This window comes from Nomascus leucogenys, chromosome 25 (genome assembly GCF_006542625.1).
Source record: "Nomascus leucogenys isolate Asia chromosome 25, Asia_NLE_v1, whole genome shotgun sequence".
Taxonomy (NCBI): domain Eukaryota; kingdom Metazoa; phylum Chordata; class Mammalia; order Primates; family Hylobatidae; genus Nomascus; species Nomascus leucogenys.
In genome coordinates this window covers 11,990,840-12,017,171 of record NC_044405.1, presented here as the reverse complement: position 1 = coordinate 12,017,171, position 26,332 = coordinate 11,990,840, and the positions used below count along the sequence as shown (strand labels likewise).

Sequence of the window (26,332 nt, the reverse complement as noted above, 5' to 3'; positions counted from 1 at the left end):
GGTCTAATCTGTGTTCGTTGATTTAGAGAGACACTTGTTTATGAGAGAAGGGCATCTCATTTCCCTTCTAATTATTCGTAGTAAGAACTGCTAATAATTAACGAAGCAAAGTGGGTTTTCTTGTTCTGTGATTAACATGGAGCCCCAAATGGCCTTTCATTGGTTATTCAGGTATAAAGTGTCTTACACATGTGGTCTTTGCATCAGTTCATATTCATAAAACAATGCAAGCTAAAAGCAAAGTTCTTTGTAAAATGTTTTTGTGTCTCTAACGTCCTCTGACAAAAATCGCAGGCTCACCCATGAGCCTCCAATACTAAATGTATATATAGCACTGAAATTTACCTTTGATACTCAAAAAGGTGTTGCAACTGAAACGATGTTCTTCAGTGTTGCACCTGAGTATTAAAAGAATTGATTTTCTCATTCAACCTTGCTAGAAAAGAGTCACCATAACTTCTGTAGACATTTTTAGTCTGCTTATTGAAATGCAAATTAGTGGCTGTCTAGGAGTTACCATTTTAAAAATGTTTTATGGCAGGAAAAATGCTGACTTTCTAATATAAAAATTCATAAAAGTAGGATAAATTCTTCCTATTTAATGAAGAGCATTTTCATTTAATCTGTTTACATTTATTTCTTTTATTAAATTTATGTAAGGTTTTCAGAATTTGAGGGATTAACAGAGTCAATTGCATTAATATTCGTTTTCTGTTGAAAAAATCTCTTTATTAGTTCTTTCGAAGTAATTATGCTTTTCACTTCCTCCGCTCGACAATGTTTAATACTTTCACTCACACTCAACCACTCCATTGAACCACAGTTTTGTTTGTTTGTTTGTTTATTATATTCCCTGCGGTAAACTGAAAGCTTCTGCTTTACACATCTGCCCCCTCCTCCTGTGTCCGCAGTGCTAGGTGCCCAGCTCCTCAGGGCTCAGGAAATCTGCGAAGCTGGCCAGCAGCAAAGGTAGTTAGTTTAGAAAGTTTTCAGTCCATTCATTTCTCTTCTTTGGAATCCCTCTCTCATAAGCTACAAAGTAGTTGTAAGCCAGTGCTAAGTTGACTTATTATCTTTGCTAAGAAGTGTTTAGCTAATAAGCTCTTTGGTGTCAATTCCTGGACTTCTTATTCAGAGGCCTTTTTATGCTTTTCATATTCATTCAACTATTACTTACTGAGTGAGATATGTTGAGCCGTAAGAGGTCCATGTTCTTATCAGTCTTCTCTGGGATCTACGGTATGATCATAAATTACTTTAAGGTATAAAAGCTTGTGTCATAGGAGAGGTAAAATCATGTGCTATAGATGTTCAAAGAAGAAAATCTTCTTGCTGGCTTAAAAGAGTAAGCTTCATGAGGACAATGTCTATTTTGTTCAGCAAAAAGATCAATCAATATTTGCTCAGGAAAACTGAATTAAAGAAGACCTGAAGGAACTAGACCTTTGAAAAACAGAGACGCCCTGAACCCAATGAGACGGAGTGGGATATAGTAGGATATCGTGTGATCAAAGGCAAAAATCAAGATCTGTACGTGCAACAAAGGATATTTCAGTTTGGTTGGAACTAAGAGGTATGGCTGGAAGTAAGGGTTGAGGTTAAGTGCTGGAACACCACAGAAGTCAAAATAGTTCATACTATTAAATGAGTTGCCAGCTTTATGGGACAAAAATCTAAGTAGATGCACTGCTCATAATCTAAATTATTTTCCCCGAAGCAAATGCATTAGATTCACATTTCATTTGGCTAAACAAATAAGAACAAGGTTTCTATACCTGAAGCATCATGTTGTACTATAGAGTTAATTTTGGGAGGAGACCCAGTGAAGTGTTGATGTTATTGTCTGACTCCCACTGCAGGCTACAAAGACAGGATTCTGTCAAGGTTTTACCTTCCGGGCCTCAGCCAGTAACTTCTGTCCCCTCCCTTTCCTTCCTCTCTTATCTTAGCTATAGCTTGCAAGGGCCATTTCTAAGCAAGTGCTTCAAGCCAGATACTGCTTTTCCTGTTCTGCACATTCCTTAAGGTGGGAGGCAGGGTGAGTTGGGAGGCAGGAGTGAGTTGGGGAACCTTCTTCCAGACCACACCTTTCAGCAAAAAGTCATTGAAGAAAGTTTAAGTTGGCTGATTTTCAGGGATACTAACTTGGACATTAGAAGTAATATTATTTATCTTCTGAAGACAAATTGGAATGATCTGTTCTTTCTCCAGTAAGAAAAATCTCCTGTATGGCACAAACACTGATCTTTGTCAAATTATTCTCAAATATCCCAGAGAAAGCAATCAACATAAAAAGGGCTTTGAAGTATGGTTGAAATTTCATTTTGGAGAGGCTGTGATTGTAAATGTATTTGCCATTCTGTTAAATCTCCCCTTTTGGGTAGTTTAATTCTGGGAAATAGACAAGAGCACTGGAAAATGCCATAAAAACAATGACCAGTGTGTAACATGATCCAGATGTTTGCTGCAGGTATAAACCAGCTTCTTGGCTACAAGATTTTGGGCTTGGTTTCCTGTAATGTTGGCTCAAAATATTTTGATAACACCATGTCTTTATAAGAGTAGTCACCGGAATGCAATGGTAGCAATTGAATCTTTGATATTGATGGAGAGTTTCATAAGATGTCACTGTCCTGGACATGGTTCAAAAGGCACCCATGAAGTTACTTACACATTGGTTGTCCTACTCTGGCAGAATAGTGGGGACATTAGCTCTCTCACAATCAGAATGGCTTTTATTTATTTATTTTTTAAATAATTTCAACTTCTTTAATTTTAGACTCAGGGAGTACATGTGCAGATTTGTTACCTGAGTATATTTTGTGATGCTGAGGTTTGAGGTACAATTGATCCCATCACCCAGGTATTGAATATAGTACCCAATAGTTAGTTTTTCAGCCCCTCCCCACTCCCTTTGCTCCCTGCTCTAGAAGTCCCCAGTGTCTATTGTCGCCATCTTTATGTCTGTGAGTACCCAGTGTTTAGCTCCCACTTGTGAGAACATGCGGTATTTGGTTTTCTGTTACTGAATTAATTTGCATAGGACGATGGCCTCCAGCTTCATCCATGTTGCTGCAAAAGGCATGATTTTATTCTTTTTTTCTGGCTGCATAGTATTCCATGGTGTATATGTACCACATTTTCTTTACTGAGTCCACTATTAATGAACACTTAGGATAAATCAGTATCTTTACTATTTTGAATAGTGCTGTGATGAATGTACAAATGCATCTGTCTTTTTGATAGAATGATTTATTTCCCTTTGGATATATACCCCAGTAATGGGATCCCTGAGTCAAATGGTAGTTTTGATTTAAGTTCTTTGAGAAATCTCCAAACTGCTTTCTCCAGTGGTTGAACTAATTTACATTTACATTTCCAATAACAGTGTATAAGTATTCCCTTTTCTCCCCAGGCTCACCAGCATCTGTTGTTTTTTTGACTTTTCAATAATAGCCCTCTATTTTGATTTGCGTTTCTCTGATGATTGGTGACTTATTGAACATTTTTTTGTTGTGTTTGTTGGCTGCTTGTATGTCTTCTTTTGAGAAGTGTCTGGTTCGTGTCCTTTGCCCATTTTTTAATGAGATTATTTGGTTTTTGCTTGTTCAATTATTTAAGTTCCTTATAGATTCTGGATATTAGGCTTTTGTCAGATGCATAGCTTACACATATTTTCTCCCATTCTGTAGATTGTTTACTCAGTTGATAGTTTATTTTGCTGTGCAGAAGCTCTTTAGTTTAATTAAATCTCGCTTGTCAATTGCTTTTGTTGCAATTGCTATTGAGGACTTAGTTATAAATTCCTTCCCAAGGCTAATGTCAGGAATGGTGTTTCCTAGCTTTTCTTCTAGGAGTCTTATAGTTTGAGGTCTTTCATTTAAATCTTTAATCCATTTTCAGTTAATTTTTGTATGTGGTAAAAGATAGGAGTCCAGTTTCATTCTTTTGTGTATGGCTAACTGGTTATCCAGCACCATTTATTGAATAGGGAGTCCTTTCCCCATTGCTTATTTTTGCTGACTTTGTCAAAGATCAGATGGCTGTAGGTGTACATTGAATCGCTTTTAAGAACATGAAGCAAAACATCCACTAAGCCATTCGGATAACTGACCAGTCTAAATATTTGAATAAATTAAACAGCACTAAAAATTAGAGCTATGGAAATTCACCAAGAAAACTATAAAATAAATAGCCTTTAAAAGTCTGCTGTACTCTGCACAAAGCATTTATTGTCAATATATTAGCTTCTCCCTCGTATCTAAATCATTAGATTTTGTTTCTGTTTTCAAATTTTAAAAGTGGACTTAAGTACTTACTGAATCTCACAAAGGTAATTATTTTTCGCTTTCATTCCTTCGTACCACCATCCAGAGGTAAGCCTCAAGGGTCATGTTTGACAATCTATAATGTAAAAATAAAATTGAGGAGAAGAAAATATGAACTTTTCCATTTGTTCCACAAAAGCGATGCATAATTGTTAATGGTGACTGAACTTTGCCACCTTTTAATCACATCTCTTTGTAAAGTATCATCTTAGCAGGGAAGTGATTTAAAAGCAATGTAAAATTTCCTTTCTGGATAAATCAATTACATGGACATGCAGACATAAATATAATATTTTGTACTTTTAATGTTACAGCTTTGGTAGGGAAATAAAAGTTTTATATAATTTATATAATAATTAATATTACCTTCAGGAATTGAGCTGGATATGGATTATTTTGTGACTCTTAAATGTACAACTTAAATTATCAGACTGTACTTAATGTTTTCCTAATCATGTATCTGAAACTTATATATCATCATTACTTATATGACTAACTCAGTGACAACCTTTGCTTGTTAAACATAAATCATTTAGGTGGAATAAAGAATACTTAAAAGCTAGAGTAATTTTTATCCAACATTTTTAGTATAATTTTTCTTGCTGCAAAATATATGGAAAAAATAGTAATTTCTGATCCTTTATTCAGAAAATAACTCTTCCCCCTTCACATAGTACTGTTTTATATCTTACTGATTCTCAATCTGACATTAAGTAAAGTCTTTAATTATTTACAAAATAATTGTCTATGGGGATTTCTTCCTATAACCAATAATCTTTTAATCCAGATGAATTTACAGGATGCAGACTCATTGTGTTACCACACGTATGCAAACAGGTAAAAAAAAGTCACAAAAGGAAAAGCATACAATGCACTATCATGGAAAATATACATCATTTTGGAATTATTCCTTTTTGGTATTATCCATGCCACTAAACCTTCTATTGATTGAGCTCAGTTGAGAATACAAGACTGTAAAGTAAGAAGACTCTTTTTTTTTTTTTTTTTTTTTTTTTTTTTTTTTGAGACAGAGCCTCACTGTGTCACCCAGGCTGGAGTGCAGTGGCATGATCTCGGCTCATTGCAGCCTCTATCTCCTGGGTTCAAGCAATTCTCCTGCCTCAGCCTCCTGAGTAGCTGAGATTACAGGTGTGCACCACCACATCCAGCTACTTTTTGTATTTTTAGTAGACACGGGTTTTTATCATGTTGGCCAGGCTGGTCTCGGACTCCTGACCTCAAGTGATCCACCCGCCTCAGCCTCCCAAAGTGCTGGGATTACATGCATGAGCCATTTTGCTGGCCAAGAAGACTTTATCATTTAAAAATTATTATAAAAACTCTATGGACAAATCCAATGACTGAGTAGTTTAATCGTTCTTTCATTCCTTCCTTCATTATCTCATTCAACTAACCCTGACTAGCAATTATGGTGCTTGGTGTAGAAGATTCAAGAATTGTCTTTGTCTTTACAGCTTAGAGTCTAATGGAGAAGAGAAGCTAATTTAGATCCTTACAAATGTTTTTGAATTCTGAGGGTGAAAATAAAGATTTAAAACCACTAAAGCATGGTCATTGGCTGATTAAGATGTGAAATAGAATAATTTCTCCTGAAACTTTGATTTTGCAACTATAACTGCTCACAAGTGGTTTTTGTTTTGTAGATGATTGCCTTGCTCAGTGTGGCAAAGATTGCAAATCTTACTGCTGTGATGGAACCACGCCCTACTGTTGCTCCTACTACGCTTATATTGGGAATATTCTCTCGTGAGTATTAGTCAAATTTGGCAATATTGATGCTCTTCCTCTTGTCCAGTTGTCCAGTTATGTCTTTTAAAAGTACTAAGTGATAGTTGTGGGCAAGAGATTTCAAGATTGGTTATTGACATGAAATCTTTACTGGAGATATTAACACATCACTATCTAATGGACTATATTGTTTGACAAAATATGCAAAATAATATACAAAATAAATTGCCTTCATTATAAAGGAACTAAAAAGAGTTATTCTTTTATTGTTTTACTTTGTGTACTATAATAATGTTTTAAGTAGACATTTTATTGATAATTTTATAACATCATCAGTGATACGGTTTCATCTGTTTTGTGCAAGTTAAGATTTGTTATTTAATTATAGCCAGTTTATTTTGTCACCATGTATTAATTTAATACATCCAGTAGATGTCAGGAAAAAGAGAGGTTATGAATAAAAAACAGTTGAGACATGAAATGTCAGTTCTCACATAATACACATACAGCAACTTCAGGAAACAAGTTTAGAGCCTAAGACAAGCTAGGTGTGAGTAATGCAAAGTGATAAACAACAAGGCACAAAAACACACATGAAATATATAGATGTAGACTCTGTGAAGCATTTCCTTGGAACAAATTAGAAATTTATTTTAGAGCCGACTCTGGACAAAGGGAAATATAGAAGCTGGACCTGCCTCCAGGGCTGTATGGCTGGAAAAGTGTGCCCTTGTCAGTTCCTCAAGAGAGGAACCCACAACTGAGAAATAAGGGTTGAGAATTGGGAACACAAGAATTTCTTGAGTCAAAATCCCCATGGCTTTCAGAGAGCAGCAACGGTTGTGCCTCTGTCTTCTGTTCTTGTTTTTCAAGTCGGTATCATGATGATTTGGGAAATGTTCTGTTTAACTCATGCCCTACAAAGGCTCAAGTGGAAACGGGAAACATTAGGTGCTAAGTCATACGTGCCCGGCTGTTTTAGGGACATGTCCATTGAGACGGCTTGTTACACATCCTCCATTTCCCGAGAATAGAAAACCTGGCACCACATAAACATTCTAGAGTCAGTATTGAGGCTATTACAGATCATGACTCTGAGAATACAAAATAAAAAATCATACTTTGGGATACTCTTGAACACTATAATAGATGTGAAAGAAATGTCAAGCTATAATAAAAAGCCATGTATGGAATTTAAGCCTTCTTTAAAATGCAAATAAGCTCCAATAAAATGTTTGAATTTTTCTTCATGGATGGTTTGGTAGAAAAGAGATTAAGCCCACTTTTTACATTAGAAAACTGTCAGGATGATTTTTTACAGTAACTTATCAGCTCAAATATAAATATATAATGATGTTTACAGTGGCGTATTACTTCGCAGTATTTAAAGTAACAAAATATATTATTAATAAATTTAAATTTTTTTTTTCTCAAACGGTCTCCACATGCAAGATGCTGCTGTCCCAGGTAGAGGTGTGAGTGTAGATTTGGAGAATGTGAAGTCAAACTGATTCTGTGATCCTTTGGTCATGTGTCTCCTAGCTTGTTTCTTGATTCACTAACTGTATCATGGAGTGTGCTGTGCCCTCTTTCTCACTCCATAGCTACCTCCACCCTGGTAAATACGTATAACTCATAACTACTTATTAATCAGAATATTTTTAAATATTTGAATTTATGGATGTACTTGATATGATTTACATTTGCAATGAAGTTCACATTTTTATGGTACATGTTCTATATCTTTAATTTCACCGCTGGTTAAGTGAAGAATTGGTTGAGTTGATACATGTATCTAGGTTATTAGGACCAGGTACTTGTTATGTTTGGAGGAAAAAATCGTGTTTCAGAAGGGAAAATAAACACAGATGGCATTAAATTTCAGGCAGTTATAACTGAACTTTCTGTTCAAAATAGAAACCACTGAATAAATATCATGCTAAACAATTCTTAGCAAAAGAAAGGTGGCAGTGGTGGGGGGAGACTTTAAAGCGTTTTCCCACTTGATAAAAGAGAATACATTTTCAGGATTTCCAGTTATTGTTTAACATTTGAAAAGAGTTCTTAACTCCACCCAAAGTGGTTTTGTTTTTTTTTAATTGGTGGTCGGGGATGCAGGAGGTAGGAAAAAAATTAATTCCAGAATGCTTACAAGGGTTCCTTCATATACAGGTTGTCACATATTTCTGTTTTGAAATTCATAAATGATGTTTCCTCTTTTTCAAGCATCCAGGCACATTCTTAGTGAAATCATTTTAATTGTTGTAACAGAAAGTTAAACCCTTGTGGTTATTAGAAAAGTAATAAGGAACAAAGCAGTAACACAACGAAATATTAGGTAACTTAAATGAATATTTTTATAATTTGGTTTCTATTTTTGTTTTTAAAATAAAAATGTTTGCTCAGTTTAAAATGAGCTAAAAAGAGAGCAAAATATAATTTGGGCATTTTAGAGTGTTTGTAAATTGGTTGGGTTAGGGCCACTTGACTGTCCTTGCTGGGGTCTTCCCCTAGTAACCCACAGAAATAATCAGTTGCTGTTTAGCCCTTAATTATGCTAACTTCAATTGCCCTTGCTGTTTTGCAAACTAACCATTAAGATTTGTTTATAAAGCAGTCACAGGAGCTAATTTAGTTGAAAAGTCTTATTTTATTCGGTTTGCGCTCCTTTTTTATTTATTTTATTTATTTATTTATTTTTGAGACAGAGTCTCATTCTGTCACCCAGGCTGGAGTGCTGTGGCACAATCTCAGCTCACTGCAGCCTCCGCCTCCTGAGTTTAAGCGATTCTCATGCCCCAACCTCCCAAGTAGCTGAGATTACAGGCAGGCACCACCATGCTTGGCTAATTTTTGTATTTTTAGTAGAGAGTGGTTTTCACCATGTTGTCCAGGCTGGGTTGGACTCCTGGCCTCAAGTGATCTGCCCACCTTGGCTTCCCAAAGTGCTGACAGGCAAGAGCCACTGTGCCCTGCCCTCTCATTTTCTTTTTTTTAGATTCTTTCTGTTCTAAATATAAGTGAATTTTGGCAAATAAATTCAGGTGCCCTGTTTCTTTCTTGCTTCTGTTAGGAATTTTAAGATTTACTTCTGTCTTATGAAAAACTTTAAAATTGAACTTAAAAGATAGCCTGTCTACTTCTGGTCATTATAGTCACAGATACTGGCTTCAGTATAGGAGAATCAGTATTATCCAGAATTTAATAATAATTTTTACAGTATTCAGCAAGTTTAACTCAAATCGATTATTTATAAATGCACATTGAGTGCCTGCTACCATGGCAGTGGTGGCCTAGGTCCTAGGATCCAAAGATGAAAAAATGATGCACTCTGACTTCCAAGACCTCAAAATCTGATAAGAAAAGAGAGCATAGACAAATAATTCTAATTCAAAGAGCTAATCTATGAAGTATTATTGGAGGACTGGAAAGCTAAGTCTGTCCGTGTGTGTGTGTGTGTCCGTGTGTGTGTGTCTGTGTGTGTGTGTGCGTGTGTGTGTGTGTGTCTCTGTGTGTGTGTGTCTGTGTGTCTGTGTGTGTGTGTCTGTGTGTGTGTCTGTGTGTGTGTGTCAGTGTGTGTGTCTGTGTGTGTGTGTGTCTGTGTGTGTGTGTGTCCGTGTGTGTGTGTCTGTGTGTGTGTGTGTCTGTGTGTGTGTCTGTGTGTGTGTGTCCGTGTGTGTGTCCGTGTGTGTGTGTCTGTGTGTGTCTGTGTGTGTGTGTCTGTGTGTGTGTGTGCGTGTGTGTGTGTGTCTAGGAGGAGATGTTTAGGGAACACATCATCAACATGGAATCTGATCAGAGTTTTGAAGGAAAGTAGATATTTACATAAATAGTGAAGAAAGGGACATGCTTTTTAGACAGACTCTTGCATACAAAGTCAAAGATAGAAGAAAGGAAATGATCCAGTCGAGAAAGTCCTTATTGTTCAGTGTGGCTAGAGGGGAACGGGTAACCTTTGAATATAATGTAGGAATAAGTAGGTCAGACAAAAGATAGATCCTTTAATGATGTGCTTGTGTTGGTCATGCCTAGCAAAACTGAAACAAAATAATTCAGTACTTTTCTGGAAATCAGATATCTGATTTTATATAGAACAGACACATTCTTAGGCATCATTGAGACAACAGACAAAGATAAGAAGCCTCCAAATGAAGTTTCTTTTTATTTCTTCCATAAATGAAATATTTGGAATGCAAACTTTGAGATGTTACACTGTTTGAAACCATTTATGACAAACTATGTGACCTTATAATTATTTCTCCATTTAAGAGATTTTTGACCATGAGGGCGACTACCCGAAGATAGAAGCCTCAGAATATTTAAAAATGAGAATTGGGCCAATTCGAGAAATAAACAATTTCCCACCAGATTGATTCTCAAACATTTGATTCAGCAACTCTGCTTCATGGAAGATAGATCTGTGATGAATATGGAAAGGGATGTTTAACTTTTTGCTGCTAATGAAATTTAATTGGCATTCCCCAGAAAGTAGATCCAGTGTAAAAATGTGGTTTACAGAGTCCTCTTTGGAGCTGGTAGAATTTAAGGGAATAGAGGGTGCAATTGAGTGGCTAATTACTGTTATCCAGCAGAACAAGCTAAACACAGAACTGAAGTAAAGTTGAGGAAAATGAAGGTATTCTCTTCTGTAAGAGAATAATTGTACAATACTGAATATGAACAAAATATTGACTAGTTTGGACACAGTGAGCTAGATGACAATATATCGCATTTAACTTCCTAACTCAAAACTAGATTTTGCTTTTCCACTTTGCCATTGTAAAGCACTCATCGGTCTGTGGATTCTTCAGAGCCCCATCTGGCCAACATAAAATCCCCACAGGAAAAAAAACCAAGAGGGGGAACTGATAATGGAGATCCTGGTGAGATTAAATTTCTTTTCTTCTCAGTGAAATGTGAAAGATGTATTACCCGCAGTTTGGCAAAGACAGCTAATAAATATCACAACTGTGATTTGAGAGCCATGCTATGCATGAAAGCAAAACTGAGTTAAAAGATAAAGGTTTCATATTTTCAAATGGCATTTGAGGTCCTATGATCATTAAGTATCTTAGTGTTCTGGATTAATCAGGTAAGGCTATTCAAACACTGACAAAGGTAATGCATTTAAAAAGGCCTTTGGCATTAGTAAAAAAAGCCACTTAAATTAATTAAGTTAAAATAATCTTAGTAATTAGATATGAAAAGACCTCTAGGCAGTACAAACTGAACAAATCAAAGTTTGTGGGAGTCTTATTTTTGTTTTAATAATGACACAGATAAGTAACTAATATGATGTTAAAATAAATATGAACTTGATTTAGAATGTAGCGACAACTTATGTTTGTTACAAGAAGGAAGTCAGTGATTTTCAAATGTATATTTGCATTCTATGAGTTATTGTATTAAAAGAAAATATAAATGTGCGGATAACTAAAACTTTTCTCAGTCCAATTTCTATGCTGTTATAATTGCCTTTGTAAATTAAGCCTAATTGTCAGAAACAGAATTGGTTTTGAGGAAGGAAAAATAAAGTTTCTAGAACATGTTTTCCACAATTTATCTTACAGCTATGTACAGTTTTTAGTGATCTACATCAGGTGCCGGAGGATATAGCCATGAATCAAACACCAGGTTCCTGCCCTTGAGTTGCCTAGAAGCTACTGAGGAGCACAGACACATCAGCAGATGAACTTGCCGCTGGAAGCACAAAATGCAGTGGGATCAGAGACGAGGAGCTTTTATTCCAACTTTAGATTGCTGGAAAGGCCTCTTAAAGCAGGGTAATTCTAAGATCAGTTTTAAAAGGAAAAGCAGTTAAAGTCATCACTCAGAGTTAAAACGCTTAGCAAACTAGGGATAGAGAAGAAAAATGTTTAACCTAATAAATATGTATTTTAAAAACCACCACCCTATCTCAGGCACCATAATCAATGGTATGTTGTTATAATCCTTGCCTTTAAAGGCAAAAATATGACAAACTAGTGCCTTCTACCACTTCTAGTCAGCATTGTACTGGAAGTCCTGGCCAGTGCAATCAGCAAGACACATTTTAAAAAAGGTAATAAAAATTGGAAAGGAAGAAAGTAAATTGCTCTCATTTACAAATGAGATGATTGTCAGTATTTCTCAGACTATAAAAAATAATGGAATTGACCAAAACTGCAGGATATAAGATCAGTGTCCAAAGTGGTTTATTCCTACATACCATCAACAATCAATAAGAAAATGTAATAGATATGTGCATAAATAAATCTAAAATACAATATTTAAAACTATAATGTATCCAATAAGAAATCCAGTAATAATATATGCATTTAGTGAGTATTATAACCATGTAAAAATTACAAGGGATAAAGAGAGACCTAATGAAATTAAGAGACATATCAAATTGTAGATGCAAGTATTGTAAAGATGTCAATATTTGAATATGGCAGTTCTTCCTGAACTATCTGTAAATTCAGTGCAATTCCAATCAAAATCCACAAGAACATTTTATATTGAATTTGAAAGAATGGGCCTAAAATTTATGTGGGACAGTAAAGATCGTGGGAAGAGAGTTATGAAAAAGAATAAGGTCAGAAGATATGCCTTACAGACGTCAAGATTTATTATAAAGTCATAAAAAAAATTGTGTGATATTGGTTCATGGATAAACCAAAAGAATACGGAGCTTAGAAACTGACTGATGTATATATGGAAACTTGATGGATAACAGAAATGGCATTACAAACTAGTGGAGGTGGATAGATTATGTAACAAATGTTGCTAAAATAACTAGCTATCCATATGCATCAACATTAAATGAGATCAATTCATCACTCCACAATAAAAAATCCACTCTTATCAGACTAAATACATAAAAACAAAAAGCGAACAATTACATTTTTTTAATGGGAGGAGAATAGCATTTATGGTATCAGGATAGAAAAAAATGTCTAAAATAAAAGATTAAAAAACACAAAAGAAAAGATTACTAAAAAACACTGAACTGTACACTTTAAAATGGTGTTTTATGGGATGTGAACTATATCTTGATTTTTAAAATTTTTAATATAGAGAGCAACAGAATTCCTAGATAAAAATGTAAGGCAAACCCTCACTTGGAGAAGATATTTGCAAGTCATATGATTCACAGAGGATTAGTATCCACAATGCCTGAATAGGATAATGGGCAATGTGTGTGCACAAAAAAAGGCATAGAGCAGAAAACTGGATGGTCCATAAACAAGTGAAAGATGATCCACCTGGCTAACTAAAGCAGGACAAACCAACTAAAACATTGAAATACCGTCTCATACCCATTGGGCTCGAATACTCCATAAGTCTGATAGTGCCAAGCAATGTGGGCAAAGATAAAAGGGCTCTCACATTGTTGATGGGAGAACAAGAACTGTTCACATAGAGAGCAATCAGACCCCATGTAGTAAAGCTGAAGATAGACATACTTTAGGATTTAGCAGTAACACCTCTTCAAGATACATTCCCTAGGAAATTTCCAAATATGCCCAAGGAGACATTTATACTGTTGGTTGACGTATTATTTAAAAAATGACAAATCATTGGAAGCAACCCACAGCTCCATCAGAAGACCAAGTGGATGGAGTATATTCGTGCAAAGGATACAGCAATTAAAATAACTCAATTCATGTTAACATAACATTAGAGTAAATCTCAAAACGAATAATGCTGTGTGAAGAGCTAACTGAAGAGCAATGTGTGCTACGTGATGCTATTTGCATAAACACATAAAATAATTCCGTGTATTATTTATGAAAACAAACACATGTCGTGAATGTGTAAATATCTGAGGGAGAGAAGAGTACCAGTGAATTTCAGGATTGCCCGGGACTGAGAAGTTTCCAGGGATTCAAGACTTTCAGTGCAGCAATCTGGATGGTCCCTGGCAAACTGAGACACATTGGTCACCCTAGGGAGGAGTGTTGGGAAGTGGCCTTCAGCTCTGACATTTCATTGCTTAATCATGGTGGAGTGCATCTGCAATCACAGCTACACGGGAGGCTGAGGTGGGAGGACTGCCTGAGCCAAGGAATTTGAGACCAGCCTGGACAACATAGCAAGACCCTGTCTCCAAAAATTGTTTTAAATTAAATATCTCAAGAAAGTATAATTATTAACATGTAATAAATCCAGGTAGTGGCATATGGGTGTTTTATATTATCTATGATTCTTATGTGTTTGAAAATTCTTATAATTAAAAAAAGGCAATGGAAACGTTTGATCATAGTTGTAATGGAGTCACTCAGACACCTTTTTAACATGCCGATTCGGATTCGGTAGGTCTGGATGGGGCCTGAAATTCTGCACTTGTAACCAACTCCCAGGCATTACTGCCACTATCTATCTTCCCAGTACACCTGGAAAGTGAAGATTGGTGCTATTTGACAGTGTCTTGTGCTACAGGATGAGGACTGATGGGATATGGATCTAAGGATTGGGGTTAAATGAGAGGAACATGTCTGAATTCATTCTGAAGTTTCTGCTTTGGATAAGAGGCTGGATGGTGTGCTGGGAACTAATGGGGAATATTCAGGAAGGTTCAGAAACGGGAATGAATTCTACTTTTAGTACATTAAACAAGGAAAAGCCTATAGGGTATGAACCAAACTCAGTGAGCTTCAGATGGTGGAATGTTCCATTCTGAAGCCCAGTGGAGAGCATGAAGCATCACATATAGGTCTGGGAGTAAAAAGCCTGGAGATGCTGGGGTTGAAAGGTGTGTGGGAATGAATGAGATATTCTGAAGAGAGGTATAAGAAATAGAACAGCAAGCCAACAACGGAGCCTTAGGGAAATTCAGGAATACACTGAGATTTCTCCCCTCTTTACATTCGGATGCTATTTTAGCCCTCTTAACCTCTATCAAAACTGATCTGTCCTTCACTAATCAACCTGAATACACTCCTTGTGGTGGTGGGGACAATGAATGCCTTTATTTTCTTCTATTTGCTTGTTGCGTTTTATGTTCTATAAAATGTAGGATTTGTGATTTTTCAGTTCATTCTGAATTGAATATGTTACCATAACAAAACACTCTATGTGAGTGTCCATTTTTATTGACTTGGATTGTGCCCAAATCAGATTACCTCATATCTGTTCATATAATCTAGGTTTAGGAGCTGCCTTAATTAGATAGACATCACAGTTGGATATTATAAAAGAAAGCGTGTTTGGTGGCAGCAGGAATTGTTGGAAGAAAGAGAACTACCATTTATTTAATGCGTTCTCTGTCACCGATGTTTAAAACATATAAGTTAATTAACCTTCAGAATAGTCCTTGTGACCTATGTATTATTCCTGTCTGTTCAGATGAGGAGGATGAGGCTCAGAATAAGTCATTTCATATAGCTGCTATATAAAGGGCTGGCATTTAAAATGAGACATACTTGGCCTGTTTCTGCTACTCCTCACTGGCTCTTGAAGATCTGAAGAAGGTTTCAAGATGCCATGAGTGAAAACGATTCATTACTATCCTTATGAAGACCTAAACGCTATATTTTGGAGGGAACGTCTTCTTACCCACTATACCTGGATTTGATTCCCCCCTGTATGCTGCCGTAGCATTACCCCTTCTCTATTTGATAGGTTTGGATTTGTGTCTCTACCCAAATTTCATGTCGAATTGTAATCCTCAGTGTTGTAGGAGGGGTCTGGTGGAAGGTGAATGGATCATGGGCCTGGATTTCTCCCTTGCTGTTCTTGTGATAGTGAGTGAGTCCTCACGAGATCTGGTTGTTTAAAAGTGTGTAGCCCTTCCCCCTTCACTCTCTTTCCTGCTCCGGCCATGTGAGGATGTGCCTGATTCCCCTTCACCATCTGCCATGATTGAAAGTTTTCTGAGGTCTCCCCAGTCATGCTACCTGTACAGCCTATGGAACCACGAGTCAATTAAGCCTCTTTTCTTTAGAAATTACCCAGTCTCAGGTATTTCTTCCTAGCAGTGTGAAGACAGACTAATACACTATCCTGTTACTATTTATCAGTTTATTTATGTTCCTTGATTATCTGTCTGCCCTTCCACATTCCAGACCTAAGAGGATGAGAAGCGAGTCTGCCAACTCACTATCAAAGCCACAGGGCCTAATAGATTGAAGGATCCAGAATAGATTATTTAAACACAGATCAATTCTTCATTTAAACATGAAAAATCTGACATTTTGTGGGTTCTAAACTAATATGCATCATCTGGAAAAATATTTGCTTAGCAAAATCAAACCATCATTTGAATGTGTTATTGGTTTCAAATAATACCTTTTCATGGAATACAGATTAGGTGTCGTTACAGAGTAAAAGGAATGATAGAATCAATTGTCACTTTCTAATCACACTGTTTATGATAAATTATAATCAGATGATAGAGACTAGAATTGACAAGCCGATTTGATTATAATAATTTAATCTCCTGTCATGTTTCTGGGTTGAATGTGCTCTATCAATGAGGCAATATGATCTGCCAGCCTATGACTGTTAAGACAACAGGCTCCTGTGCAACTCACCTTCATAATTTTTGGAGATAAAATGTTTTGTTGATAAAATTGAGGAGGGAAGAATTACACACACCCAGTGATTTTTATTCCATTATATTGGAAGAATTCTGATGGGCAGCTGCAACCCAGAACACAGTGTCTCCCAGCTGTCTCCCAAGTGCAAAATGTTAGGATGTACACACCCATAACTAATGAAAATTCAGAGGGTGATGATAACCTTATAAGGTGTAATAGGAGTCCATCTGAAAGTGCTATGGGTGAAGCCTCAGCTATTTAGCCGATAGTAACTCTGTGACTCAGAAACAAAGAGAATTTTTCATTTCAATATTCATGGTTACAGAAAGAAGAGGAAGAAAAAGACCCTATAGTAATAAAAAAAATTTATGCCTTTGCACAAATCTGGCAAAAATAGAGAAAAACATGACAAATTACTTTAAACATATTTCCGTATAAATTCACACTGTCAAAAACATAAGCAAAACTATATCTATGCTGCATTTTGCAAAAAATAAGAGTTACCTGTGTGGATACATTTTTTTTTTTAACAAACATCAGGCATAATGTAGGATCAGCCTCTGAAGTATTACACATAGAAATATATTAGAATTTAAGTTTATCAAATAAATGCTGAAAACTCTACTTTGAGGTTGCAGTCTCAAGTAATATTCATCCTTATATTAAGTAAATAGACCCTCTTGGCCTTTGCCAAGTAGAATTAAACAGGAAACAATGCTTTGTAATTCTATTCTTGATTAACAGTAGTTTTAGTGATAGGAAGTTGTAGGAGAAAGACCACAAATGTTTGGATTCAGAAAAATCAGGCTTGGGTTCCTGATGCTGTGTGAACTTAGATCTCCTAATATCACCGAGCCTCAGTTTGTTCATGTGTAAACAGGGAATAGTAACTTGCCCCCCTGACATATATATTTATACAAAGAAGCACTTAGAAGGGCTTTACAAATTTTTCCTGTCATTAATGAAAACATTGGGCTTTGAAAACATCTAGGTTTTAAGCTGGGCATGGAAATGCATGCCTGTCATCTCAGCTACTTGGAAGGTTGAGGTGGGAAGATTGCTTGAGTCCAGGAGTTCGAGTCCAGCCTGAGCAACAGAGTGATCAAAAAGAATCATAATAATAATTTTAAAAATAAAATAAATAAAACATGATGGGGAGAAAAATGACTTCTGCAAGGTCATTTGGAAAGTCTGTGACTGAGCTGCAAAGTGTCACTTCTGGTGACAGGCCCTCTCTCTGGCTCTCTGGACTTCATCAACAGGAGAATACCACCTGCCTCTCCCCAGGAGAGCACTCTCGGCCTTGATTGAAATAAATGGTGCCCTTAATCAAATGTGATTGCAGTCTGATAACTGCAAAAGCAGCTAATTAAGTACGGTGTCCTGCTGCCCAGTGGTTGCTGAAGGCATAATACTGCCTGAAAAGTCATGTACATTAGGTACACAAGTCTGCCATGTTACCCTAGGCTGGCTTGTGAATTAGAGGGAGAAACCCACTCAGAAACTAGGAAATCAAATCTCAATAAAAATATATAAACCTGATTTATAGAAAAAATTACATATATAATATCAAAAATCAGTGGGTAATGATTTGCTTTAAAAATGATTCATTAAAGAATTCCAATGGCTCATCTCCACTGATAATATGCCAATAATTAATGCACACAATGGTGTTCTAACTGCCGGCTCTTTTGGCAGAGTGATGCCAGTGCTGTATAGATTGAGTGTTCCTTTGTATGTAACAGTTGAGAATTTTCCTGATCAAGCTCTTTAAAAAATTGTGTTAATCAGCAGTTCTCTCCATTTAAGTCAAGACTTATAAGACTTAAAAGAACAAAAAGCGCAACAACTTGCCTCTGATGATATTGTGCATAACCTACATTTGGAACAATCTCCAGACAGAATGTATTTTCAGTGGAAGCAAATAAATGCCAGATGGCATGCCAAATAAAAAGTCATTGGTCATAGTGAGGATCAGCTGAGGTCTATCAATTCTAAAATGAGTTTCTTTGTATTCAGCCTGTTGGCTTTACACCACCAGCTTAATATACATGTTATATATTTTGTTTAGTGTTTGTGGTAAAATAGCTTTTGTCTCATTATATTTAGTTGAGAGGGTTGGTTCCAGTTCTGAGTAAGATGAAGAAAACAAGCTCCACGCTCTGCCTCCCACTGAGCATAACTATGGAGCGTGGACAGAATGCATGAAGCAGCCACTTCAGGGCTGTGGAAAGTAAATACTAGCAGGTGGATTGGGGAATCAGACAAAATTTGAAATACTGCCCAACTAGCCATAAATTTACCAGTTGTTTCCCTCTGTTACTCGACTCTGGACTAAACACAGCCCAAAACATAGAAATAGGCTTCAGGACATGGACAGAGAGCTGCAGGAGAAGCCCTCTTGTTCTGTCTAAGTAAGCAAGCATAGTGTGGACAGGGTTTAGCATCTGTGCCATCAGAATCCCAGAAGAAAGGAGAAAGAGTATGGGGCTAAAAAATCCCAAGTTTGGTGAAAGAAATAAATTACAGATCTAACAAGCTGAGGAAATTCCAAACTGGATAAACCCAATTAAATTCACACCCAGATACATCATAATCAAATTGGTTAAAAGCTAAAGAAAAAAAATTTGGAAGCAGCCAGAGAAAAATAAAACATTACCTATAGGGGAGCTATGATTTGAATGACTTCATTTTCTCATCAGAAACCTTAGAGGCCAGGGAAGTGGCATATTTTTTAAGTGCCAAAAGAATAGAATTGTCAACCTCTATATCAAGTAAAAAATATTCTCCAAGAATAGAGATAAAATAAAGACATTCTTAAATTAAGAAAAATTAAGAAAATATTAATCCAGCAGACCTGATGTAAAAGTTCTTCAGAAAGAAAGCAAATGATACCAGAGAAAACTTGGAATATCATAAAGGAAAAAGAAGAGTAAAAAATCAAAGTCCTGCCCAACTAGCAGTATTAGTTGGTAAATATGGTAGGCTGTTTTTTGACTCGTGAGTTTGTTAAAATGCAATCGACTATTTAATGTGAAAACATATGATATGTATGATAGCACATTCAAAGGTTTAGATGTAATATTTAACATGACTAGCATAGGAGGGGAAAGGTTAATGGATCAATAAGATTATAAGGTTTCTATATTCCAACTAAAATGATACAAAATTGATTCTAGGTGATGATGAAGAGTTAAGTATATATCCTGTAATCCCTAGAGCATCCACTAAAAAGAACAATAAAAAACTACAGAGTAATATAGTCAAAATCATAGTAGATAAATTAAAATGGATACTAATAAATGTTCTTATAACTGAAAAGAAGGCAGAAAAGAGGAGTCAAAGGAATGAAAAACAGAGGGAACAAACAGAAAGCAAATCATAAAATGATATACCTAAATTCAGACATATCAATAATTACATTAATGGTCTAAACATACCAGTGAAAACAGCAAATGGATTTTGTTTTGAACTTACTCAAATATATATTATTCATTTCAACTCTACTGAAATAGGTAACTTAAGTAAAAGGATGGAAAAAGATATGCCATGCAAATATTAACCAAAAGAAAGGTGGAGTGGCTGACAAAGTACAGTTATACCTTGCAGACATTGTAGGTCCCATTCTGGACTACCAAAATAAGGCACATATGGCAACAAAGCGAGTCACATGAATTTTTTGGTTTCTTGGTACATATAAAAGTTGTTTATACTGTAGTCTATTAAGGGTGCAGTAGTGTTACATCCCAAAAACAATGTACATACCTTAATTTTAAAATAGTTTGTTGCTAAAAATCATCCGAGCCTTCAGCAGGTTGTTGTAATTTTTTGCTGGGAAGAGGGTCTTGCTTTGATGCTAATGGCTGCTGACTGATCAAGGTGGTGGTTGCTGAAAATTGGGGTGGCTGTGGAAATTTTTAAAAATAAGACAACAGTGAAGTCTGCTACATCAGTTGACTCCTCCTTTCATGAAAGATTTCTCTATAGCATGCAACGCTCTTTGGTAGCATTGGACCCACTGTAGAACTTCTTTCAAAATTGGAGTCAATCCTTCTAAACCCGACTGCTGCTTTATCAACTAAGTTTATGTAATATTCTAAATCCTTTGCTGCCATTTCCACAGTGTTCACAGCATTTTCACCAGGAATAGATTCCATCTCACAAAACCACTTTTTTGCAAATCCATAAGAATTAACTCCTGATCTGTTCAAGTTTTATCATGAGACTGAAGCAATTCAGTCACATCTTCAGGCTCCACTTTTAGTTCTAGTTCCCTTGATATTATCACTATACCTGCAGTTACTTCCTCTACCAAAGTCTTGAACCCATCGAAGTCATCCATGAGGGCTGGAATAAATTTCTTTCAAACTTCTATTAATGTTGATAATTTAACCTCCTCCCATTATTCACAAATGTTCTTAATGACATCTAGAATGGTGAATCTTTTCTAGGTTTTCAATTTACTTTGCCCGGCTCCATCACAGGAATAACTATGTGTGGCAGCTATAGCCTTACAAAATTTATTTATCAAATAATAAGACTTGAAAGTCAAAATTATTCTGTGATCCATGGAGTACAGAACGGATGTTGTGTTAGCAGACATGAACACAGCGTTAATCTCCTTGCACACCTCCATCAGAGCTCTTGGGTGACCAGGTCCATTGTCAAAGAGCAGTAATATTTTGAAAAGTATCTTTTTTCCTGAGCAGTAGTTCTCAATAGTAGGCTTCAAATATTCAGTAAATGATATTGTAAACAGACATGCTGCCATAAGGGCTTTGTTGCACATAGGCAGAGTAGATTTAGCACAGTTCTTAAGGCTCCTTAAGTTTTCAGAATGTGCAGTGAGCACTGGCTTCAACTTCAAGTCAGCAGCTGTATTAGTGTCTGACAAGAGAGTCACCCTGTTCTTTGAAGCTTTGAAGCCAGACATTGACTTTTCCCTGTAGCTATGAAAGTCCTAGATGGTGTCTTCTTCCAATAGAACTCTGTTCCATCCACACTGAAAATAGGTTGTTTAATGTAGCCACGTTTATCAATGATCTAAGCTAGCTCTTCTGGAAAACTTGCCACAGCTTCTACATCAGCATTTGCTGCTTCACATTGTATGTTTATTTGTGGAGATGGCTTTTTCCTTAAACCTCATGAACCGACTCTTCTGGCATTTAACTTTCCTTCTGCACTTTCCTTACCTCTCTCAGCCTTCACAAACTTGAAGAGAGTTGAAGCCTTGCTCTGGGTTAGGCTTTGGCTTAAGGGCATGTTGTGGCTGGTTTGATCTTCTATCCAGATCACTTTTGCTTTCTTATCATTCGTGTGTTCACTGGAGCAGCACTTTCAATTTCCTTCAACAACTTTTCCTTTGCTTGCACAACTTGGCCCCCTGGTGCAGGAGTCAGCTTTTGGCTGTCTCAGCTTTCAACTTGCCATCCTCATGAAGCTTAATCATTTCTAGCTTGCGATTTCAAGTGAGAAACATTTTACACTTCCTTTCATTTTAACTCTTAGAGGCCACTGTAGAGTTATTAATTGGCCTAATTTCAATATTTTTGTGTTTCAGGGAAGAGGGAGGCCTGAGGGGAGAGAGAAAGATTGAGAACAGCTGGTCAGTGGAGCAGTGAGAACACACACAACATTTATCAATGAAGTTCACCATTTCTACAGGTGCAGTTTGTGGTGGCCGAAATAGTTAACAATAGTAACATCATCAAAGATCACTGATCACAATTACCATAACAGATATAATGAAAAAGATATAGTGAAAAACAGATATAATGAAAAAGTTTGAAATATTGTGAAAATTACCAAAATGTGACACAGAAACACAAAGTGAGCATATGCTGTTGGAAAAATTGTGCCAATAGACTTGCTTAATGAAGGGCTGCCACAGATCTTCAGTTTATAAATAACATAATATCTGTGAGACTCAATAAAGAAAATACAATAAAATGAGGTACGCCTGTAGTTTCTTGAAACTCACCTGACAAGGGAAAATGAACAATCTGTTTATATACTTACATAGAGGGTAAAATGAAGTTATTTGCATTTTTTCTTATTCTTTTTAAATTTTATTTATGAGGTGTGTCAGTGGATTACAGATAATACCGTGGAAGCTTAGATTTACTTTACTATAATTCTAAATCATTTAAAAGCTTGACAATCCCTGGCATTTCGTACATGTATAAACACCTCAATTCGGATTTGAGATCTTTGAGGATCTGGCCCACACTCTACACTTTTCTGTAGCGCATCAAATACCCATTGCAGCCTTGGTAGAGATATTAATTTAACATACAGCATACAGAATGTGCCCTGTAGGTGACATGACATGAAAGCAAAGACACAGAAATAGAAAATTAAGAAGGTTGATCATTAAATTTTGTGGTGAAAATGACTAAAATAATTCATTTTAAATTAGGTTTATTAAGAGAAATGTACAGTCCGATGAGGTGTGGGAAAGAATCTGGGAAGGAAAAAGAGTGTAATATTAAAATGAACACTCTTTAATCACTGGCAGGCTTCCCAACCATGTTCATACATTTTTAAAAATTCATTAAACTTTTTAAAAGAATGACCCTGTCTCTTTTCTTCTAGTCTAAATATTTATGAGATGGGAGTGCTCACATAGAACTGCAGAACCCCAAAATGTATTGTATTCTGGGTACACGAAAAAAGTAGCACGTGAAAGAAAAGAGCTTATCCTGGAACGATTTATCCTAAGCCAGTAAAACCTGCTCTATTTTTCAGATTATGCCTCTAGGAAGACTAACCCCTATGTGTTTCAATTAGTCAACAGTCTGATTTAAAGATCTGTAAAACTTGTAGTTTCTTTTTTTTTCTTTTACTGCATCATTTGTTTCAAACAACACTTTTAAGCTTATATTTGCACACAAAGAACAAAAACATATTTATCATGTATTTCTGTCTTAAATCACATTCAAACTTTTAAATGTCTTGCAGTTGTAAACACTAGACCTTAATTATGTCTATTCAGTGAAAAGTAGAGATTTCACAGAATTTAAATTTGTTTAAATTAGAGATTCTCAAACTTTATTATGCACTGAAATCACCTAGGAGTACTTTCTAAAAACAACACTTTCCCAGAATCTAATCTAGAAATTCAGATACAGTGGGTAGAAAATCTATGTTATTATTAATTATCCCTCACTAGGAGATTCTGTAACAAATGGCCCTTAGACCACACTGGTCTAAATAACCCATACTGGCTGGGCTGGGTGGCTTATGCCTGTAATCCCAGCACTTTGGGATGCTGAGGTGGGAGGATAGTTTGAGGCTAGAAGTTTTTAAGACCAGCCTGGACAACATAGCAAGACTTCATCTCTATAAAAAATGAGAAAATTAGCCAGATGTGATGACACACGCCTGTAATCTCAACTACTCAGGAGGCTGAGACAGAATTGCTTGAGCCCAGGAGTTCGAGGCTGTAATGGGCCATGCTCATGCCACTGCACTGCATCCTGGGCACAGAGCAAAACCCTGTCCCTTAAAAATAATAATCATTAGACAAATAAATAAACCTTACCAAAAACCATTTCATTGTCTATTCCTATTATCCTATGTAATTATCAATTAAGGGATATAATCAAACCATCATTTCATAAACTGTAACTTCTTCACACTTATATAGACCTACATAAAGGGTTACTTTAAATTACCATGGTAAATCTATTCAGAAGTATTGAAAATAAAATGCTATAAAATTCATTTTTGTTTGATCAAAGTGATTGAATAGCTAACAGAGACCCATGGGTTCTCAGTAAGACCCCAAACAAATTTACAAAACTTTGCCTCTGCCAAAAATAAGTGATAAAATAGTGTAATGTAATAGATGTAAAATAGTGATAACAGTAGAATCTGCCCCATAGGTTGCTACAAGGTTTAAATGAATTAATACTTACGAACCACTTAGAACATCAGCTGGTACTCAGTAATGTTTAGCTATCTTCTATTCTCTAATGTAAGCTTCCATTATTCATACATGATAGGTAAACCAGGGAATGGTATTAGTATAACAGGGACGTTGTATCGGTTGAAATCGAGTTTTCCTTGGCAATGGGAGCCAAAAAAAGAAAAAAAAAAAGTAGAAATAGAATTACAACTTTCAGCAGGAAGGAACAAAACCCGTAACCTGAATGCTGCACTAGGTGCCAAGGAAAAGCTTTTCCTTTGCCCTCTGAAGGTTCGTTGAAAATCATCCGACAAAATCACATTAATAGGTGGCATATAAAATTATTAGTGCTTATGGAAGAGAATCCTAGAGTGGTTGCCCCACCACACATTGGGGTACAGATGGTTATATACCCTTATTTTCAGGGGAAAGGGAGATGGGGAAGTGAGGATGATCTTAGGGGGATAGCAAATTGTTTTTAGGCAAATTAAATGGGCTTGAAGAACACACAATGGCCTGGGACAAAGTCTCTTGGGCCCACAGAACAGACAATGGTTTGTGACAAGTCTGTCCAGGTGTGTTGACAGACTTCAGTCTTTGTTCCTCCCATATGACTTCAGTTAGTGAAAAATCAGGGAGGGGATCATAGGTAATTGTTTTTTTCTTTGGCGAGTCTGGACTTCAGCCAGATGAGGGAACTTCAGGGAACAACTTCATCCTGTGCTTGGAGAGAGACAGGGAATTGAGAGACAGGAGTGGGGAGAAGGTCAGAGTGACCTTGAAGATCCTTCAGTTGAGTATGTCAAAACACCATATTTCAGGCGATCAGTTTCTGAGCCTGAACATTGCACAACCTGCACCCCTCTGTGCTTGATTTTAAGAAAAATAAAAATGAGCCCTTGCACCCTGGCTCCCTAACCAGAAAAATGCACCTTCAACCTTGCTCAGCTCTTGACTCCTGGCAAGTTGCACTTCCTCCGGTGCTCAGGGGCCACTTCCGCCTGCATTGTCTAGATGCTGGGAAGCTGGCATTTCCACTGGGTTGTTTTTGTGCCTTTTAAATGTCCTCTGAAGCAGCGTTGAGCCACAATGAACTTCCTCCCTGAGCTGGGCAAGTTATTTCCTGACGTATCCACTATTGTTGCTGTAGGGCTGTAAGCAGAGTAGAATCTATCCCGACATTAATAAAGCCTTCTCTCTCGGGTTGCTGTATTGCCTGGGCTTGTTCCTTACACCTAAGACGGTGCACTCCCATGGTCGTGCATTTTGCAGCAGTTGCAAAAGTAAGATATTTAAATTATCTCTTTCAAGACTATGATCTCTTTCTACTTCAATTTCCTCTCCCTAGAGGCTTTAAAATGACTTCACCATTTGGGGGTTCCAGTTGGGGGAAGTGGAATTGTGAGTAAATTTAGTCTGCATTTAGTACATAGGTCATAATCACTTCCATGTATACTTAAGTTATTGCTAGCCATTCCAATATAGGAATAGCTCCCAAGCATGATCCACAGCCCACCACACCAACCCATTCAGTATTCTGATGCCTAGGGGCAAAGCAAGGTCAGATGCCAACATGAATGTGTGATCAAAGTGACTCCTACAACTAAGCAAAATAGAAGTGATTAGGTGGTGATGAAGAAACAAAGTTTCAAAATAGGAGTCAGAAGAGAATCTGTGGCACAATTCTTCCAAATACAATATTACAACTCGTATTTGAAAGAAATCTAACAGAAGTTTTCTCAAATTTGCTCACAATTCTAAATATTTACACATTACCACTAACATGCTGTGAGACTAAAATAATTTTTTAAACCAAGAATAGC

General features: G+C 36.5%; 1 protein-coding gene and 1 long non-coding RNA gene across 2 annotated transcripts in view; one reads left to right on the top strand and one right to left on the bottom strand.

Moving 5' to 3' along the window:
- Positions 1 to 26,332, top strand: part of CYYR1 (cysteine and tyrosine rich 1) — a 100,828-nt gene that overhangs the window by 892 nt on the left and 73,604 nt on the right. The window contains 1 exon segment of the mRNA XM_030806294.1: positions 5,993 to 6,095. Coding sequence (XP_030662154.1) covers positions 5,993 to 6,095 — 103 coding nt within the window.
- The window catches only part of LOC105738714, a 60,365-nt gene continuing 37,243 nt past the window's right edge, over positions 3,211 to 26,332 (bottom strand). Inside the window, exons 2-3 of the long non-coding RNA XR_001114552.2 lie at positions 20,366 to 22,173; positions 3,211 to 4,404 (exon numbers count right to left, since the gene is read on the bottom strand). This is a non-coding gene — a long non-coding RNA (uncharacterized LOC105738714). The remainder of the gene's footprint in view (positions 4,405 to 20,365; positions 22,174 to 26,332) is intronic.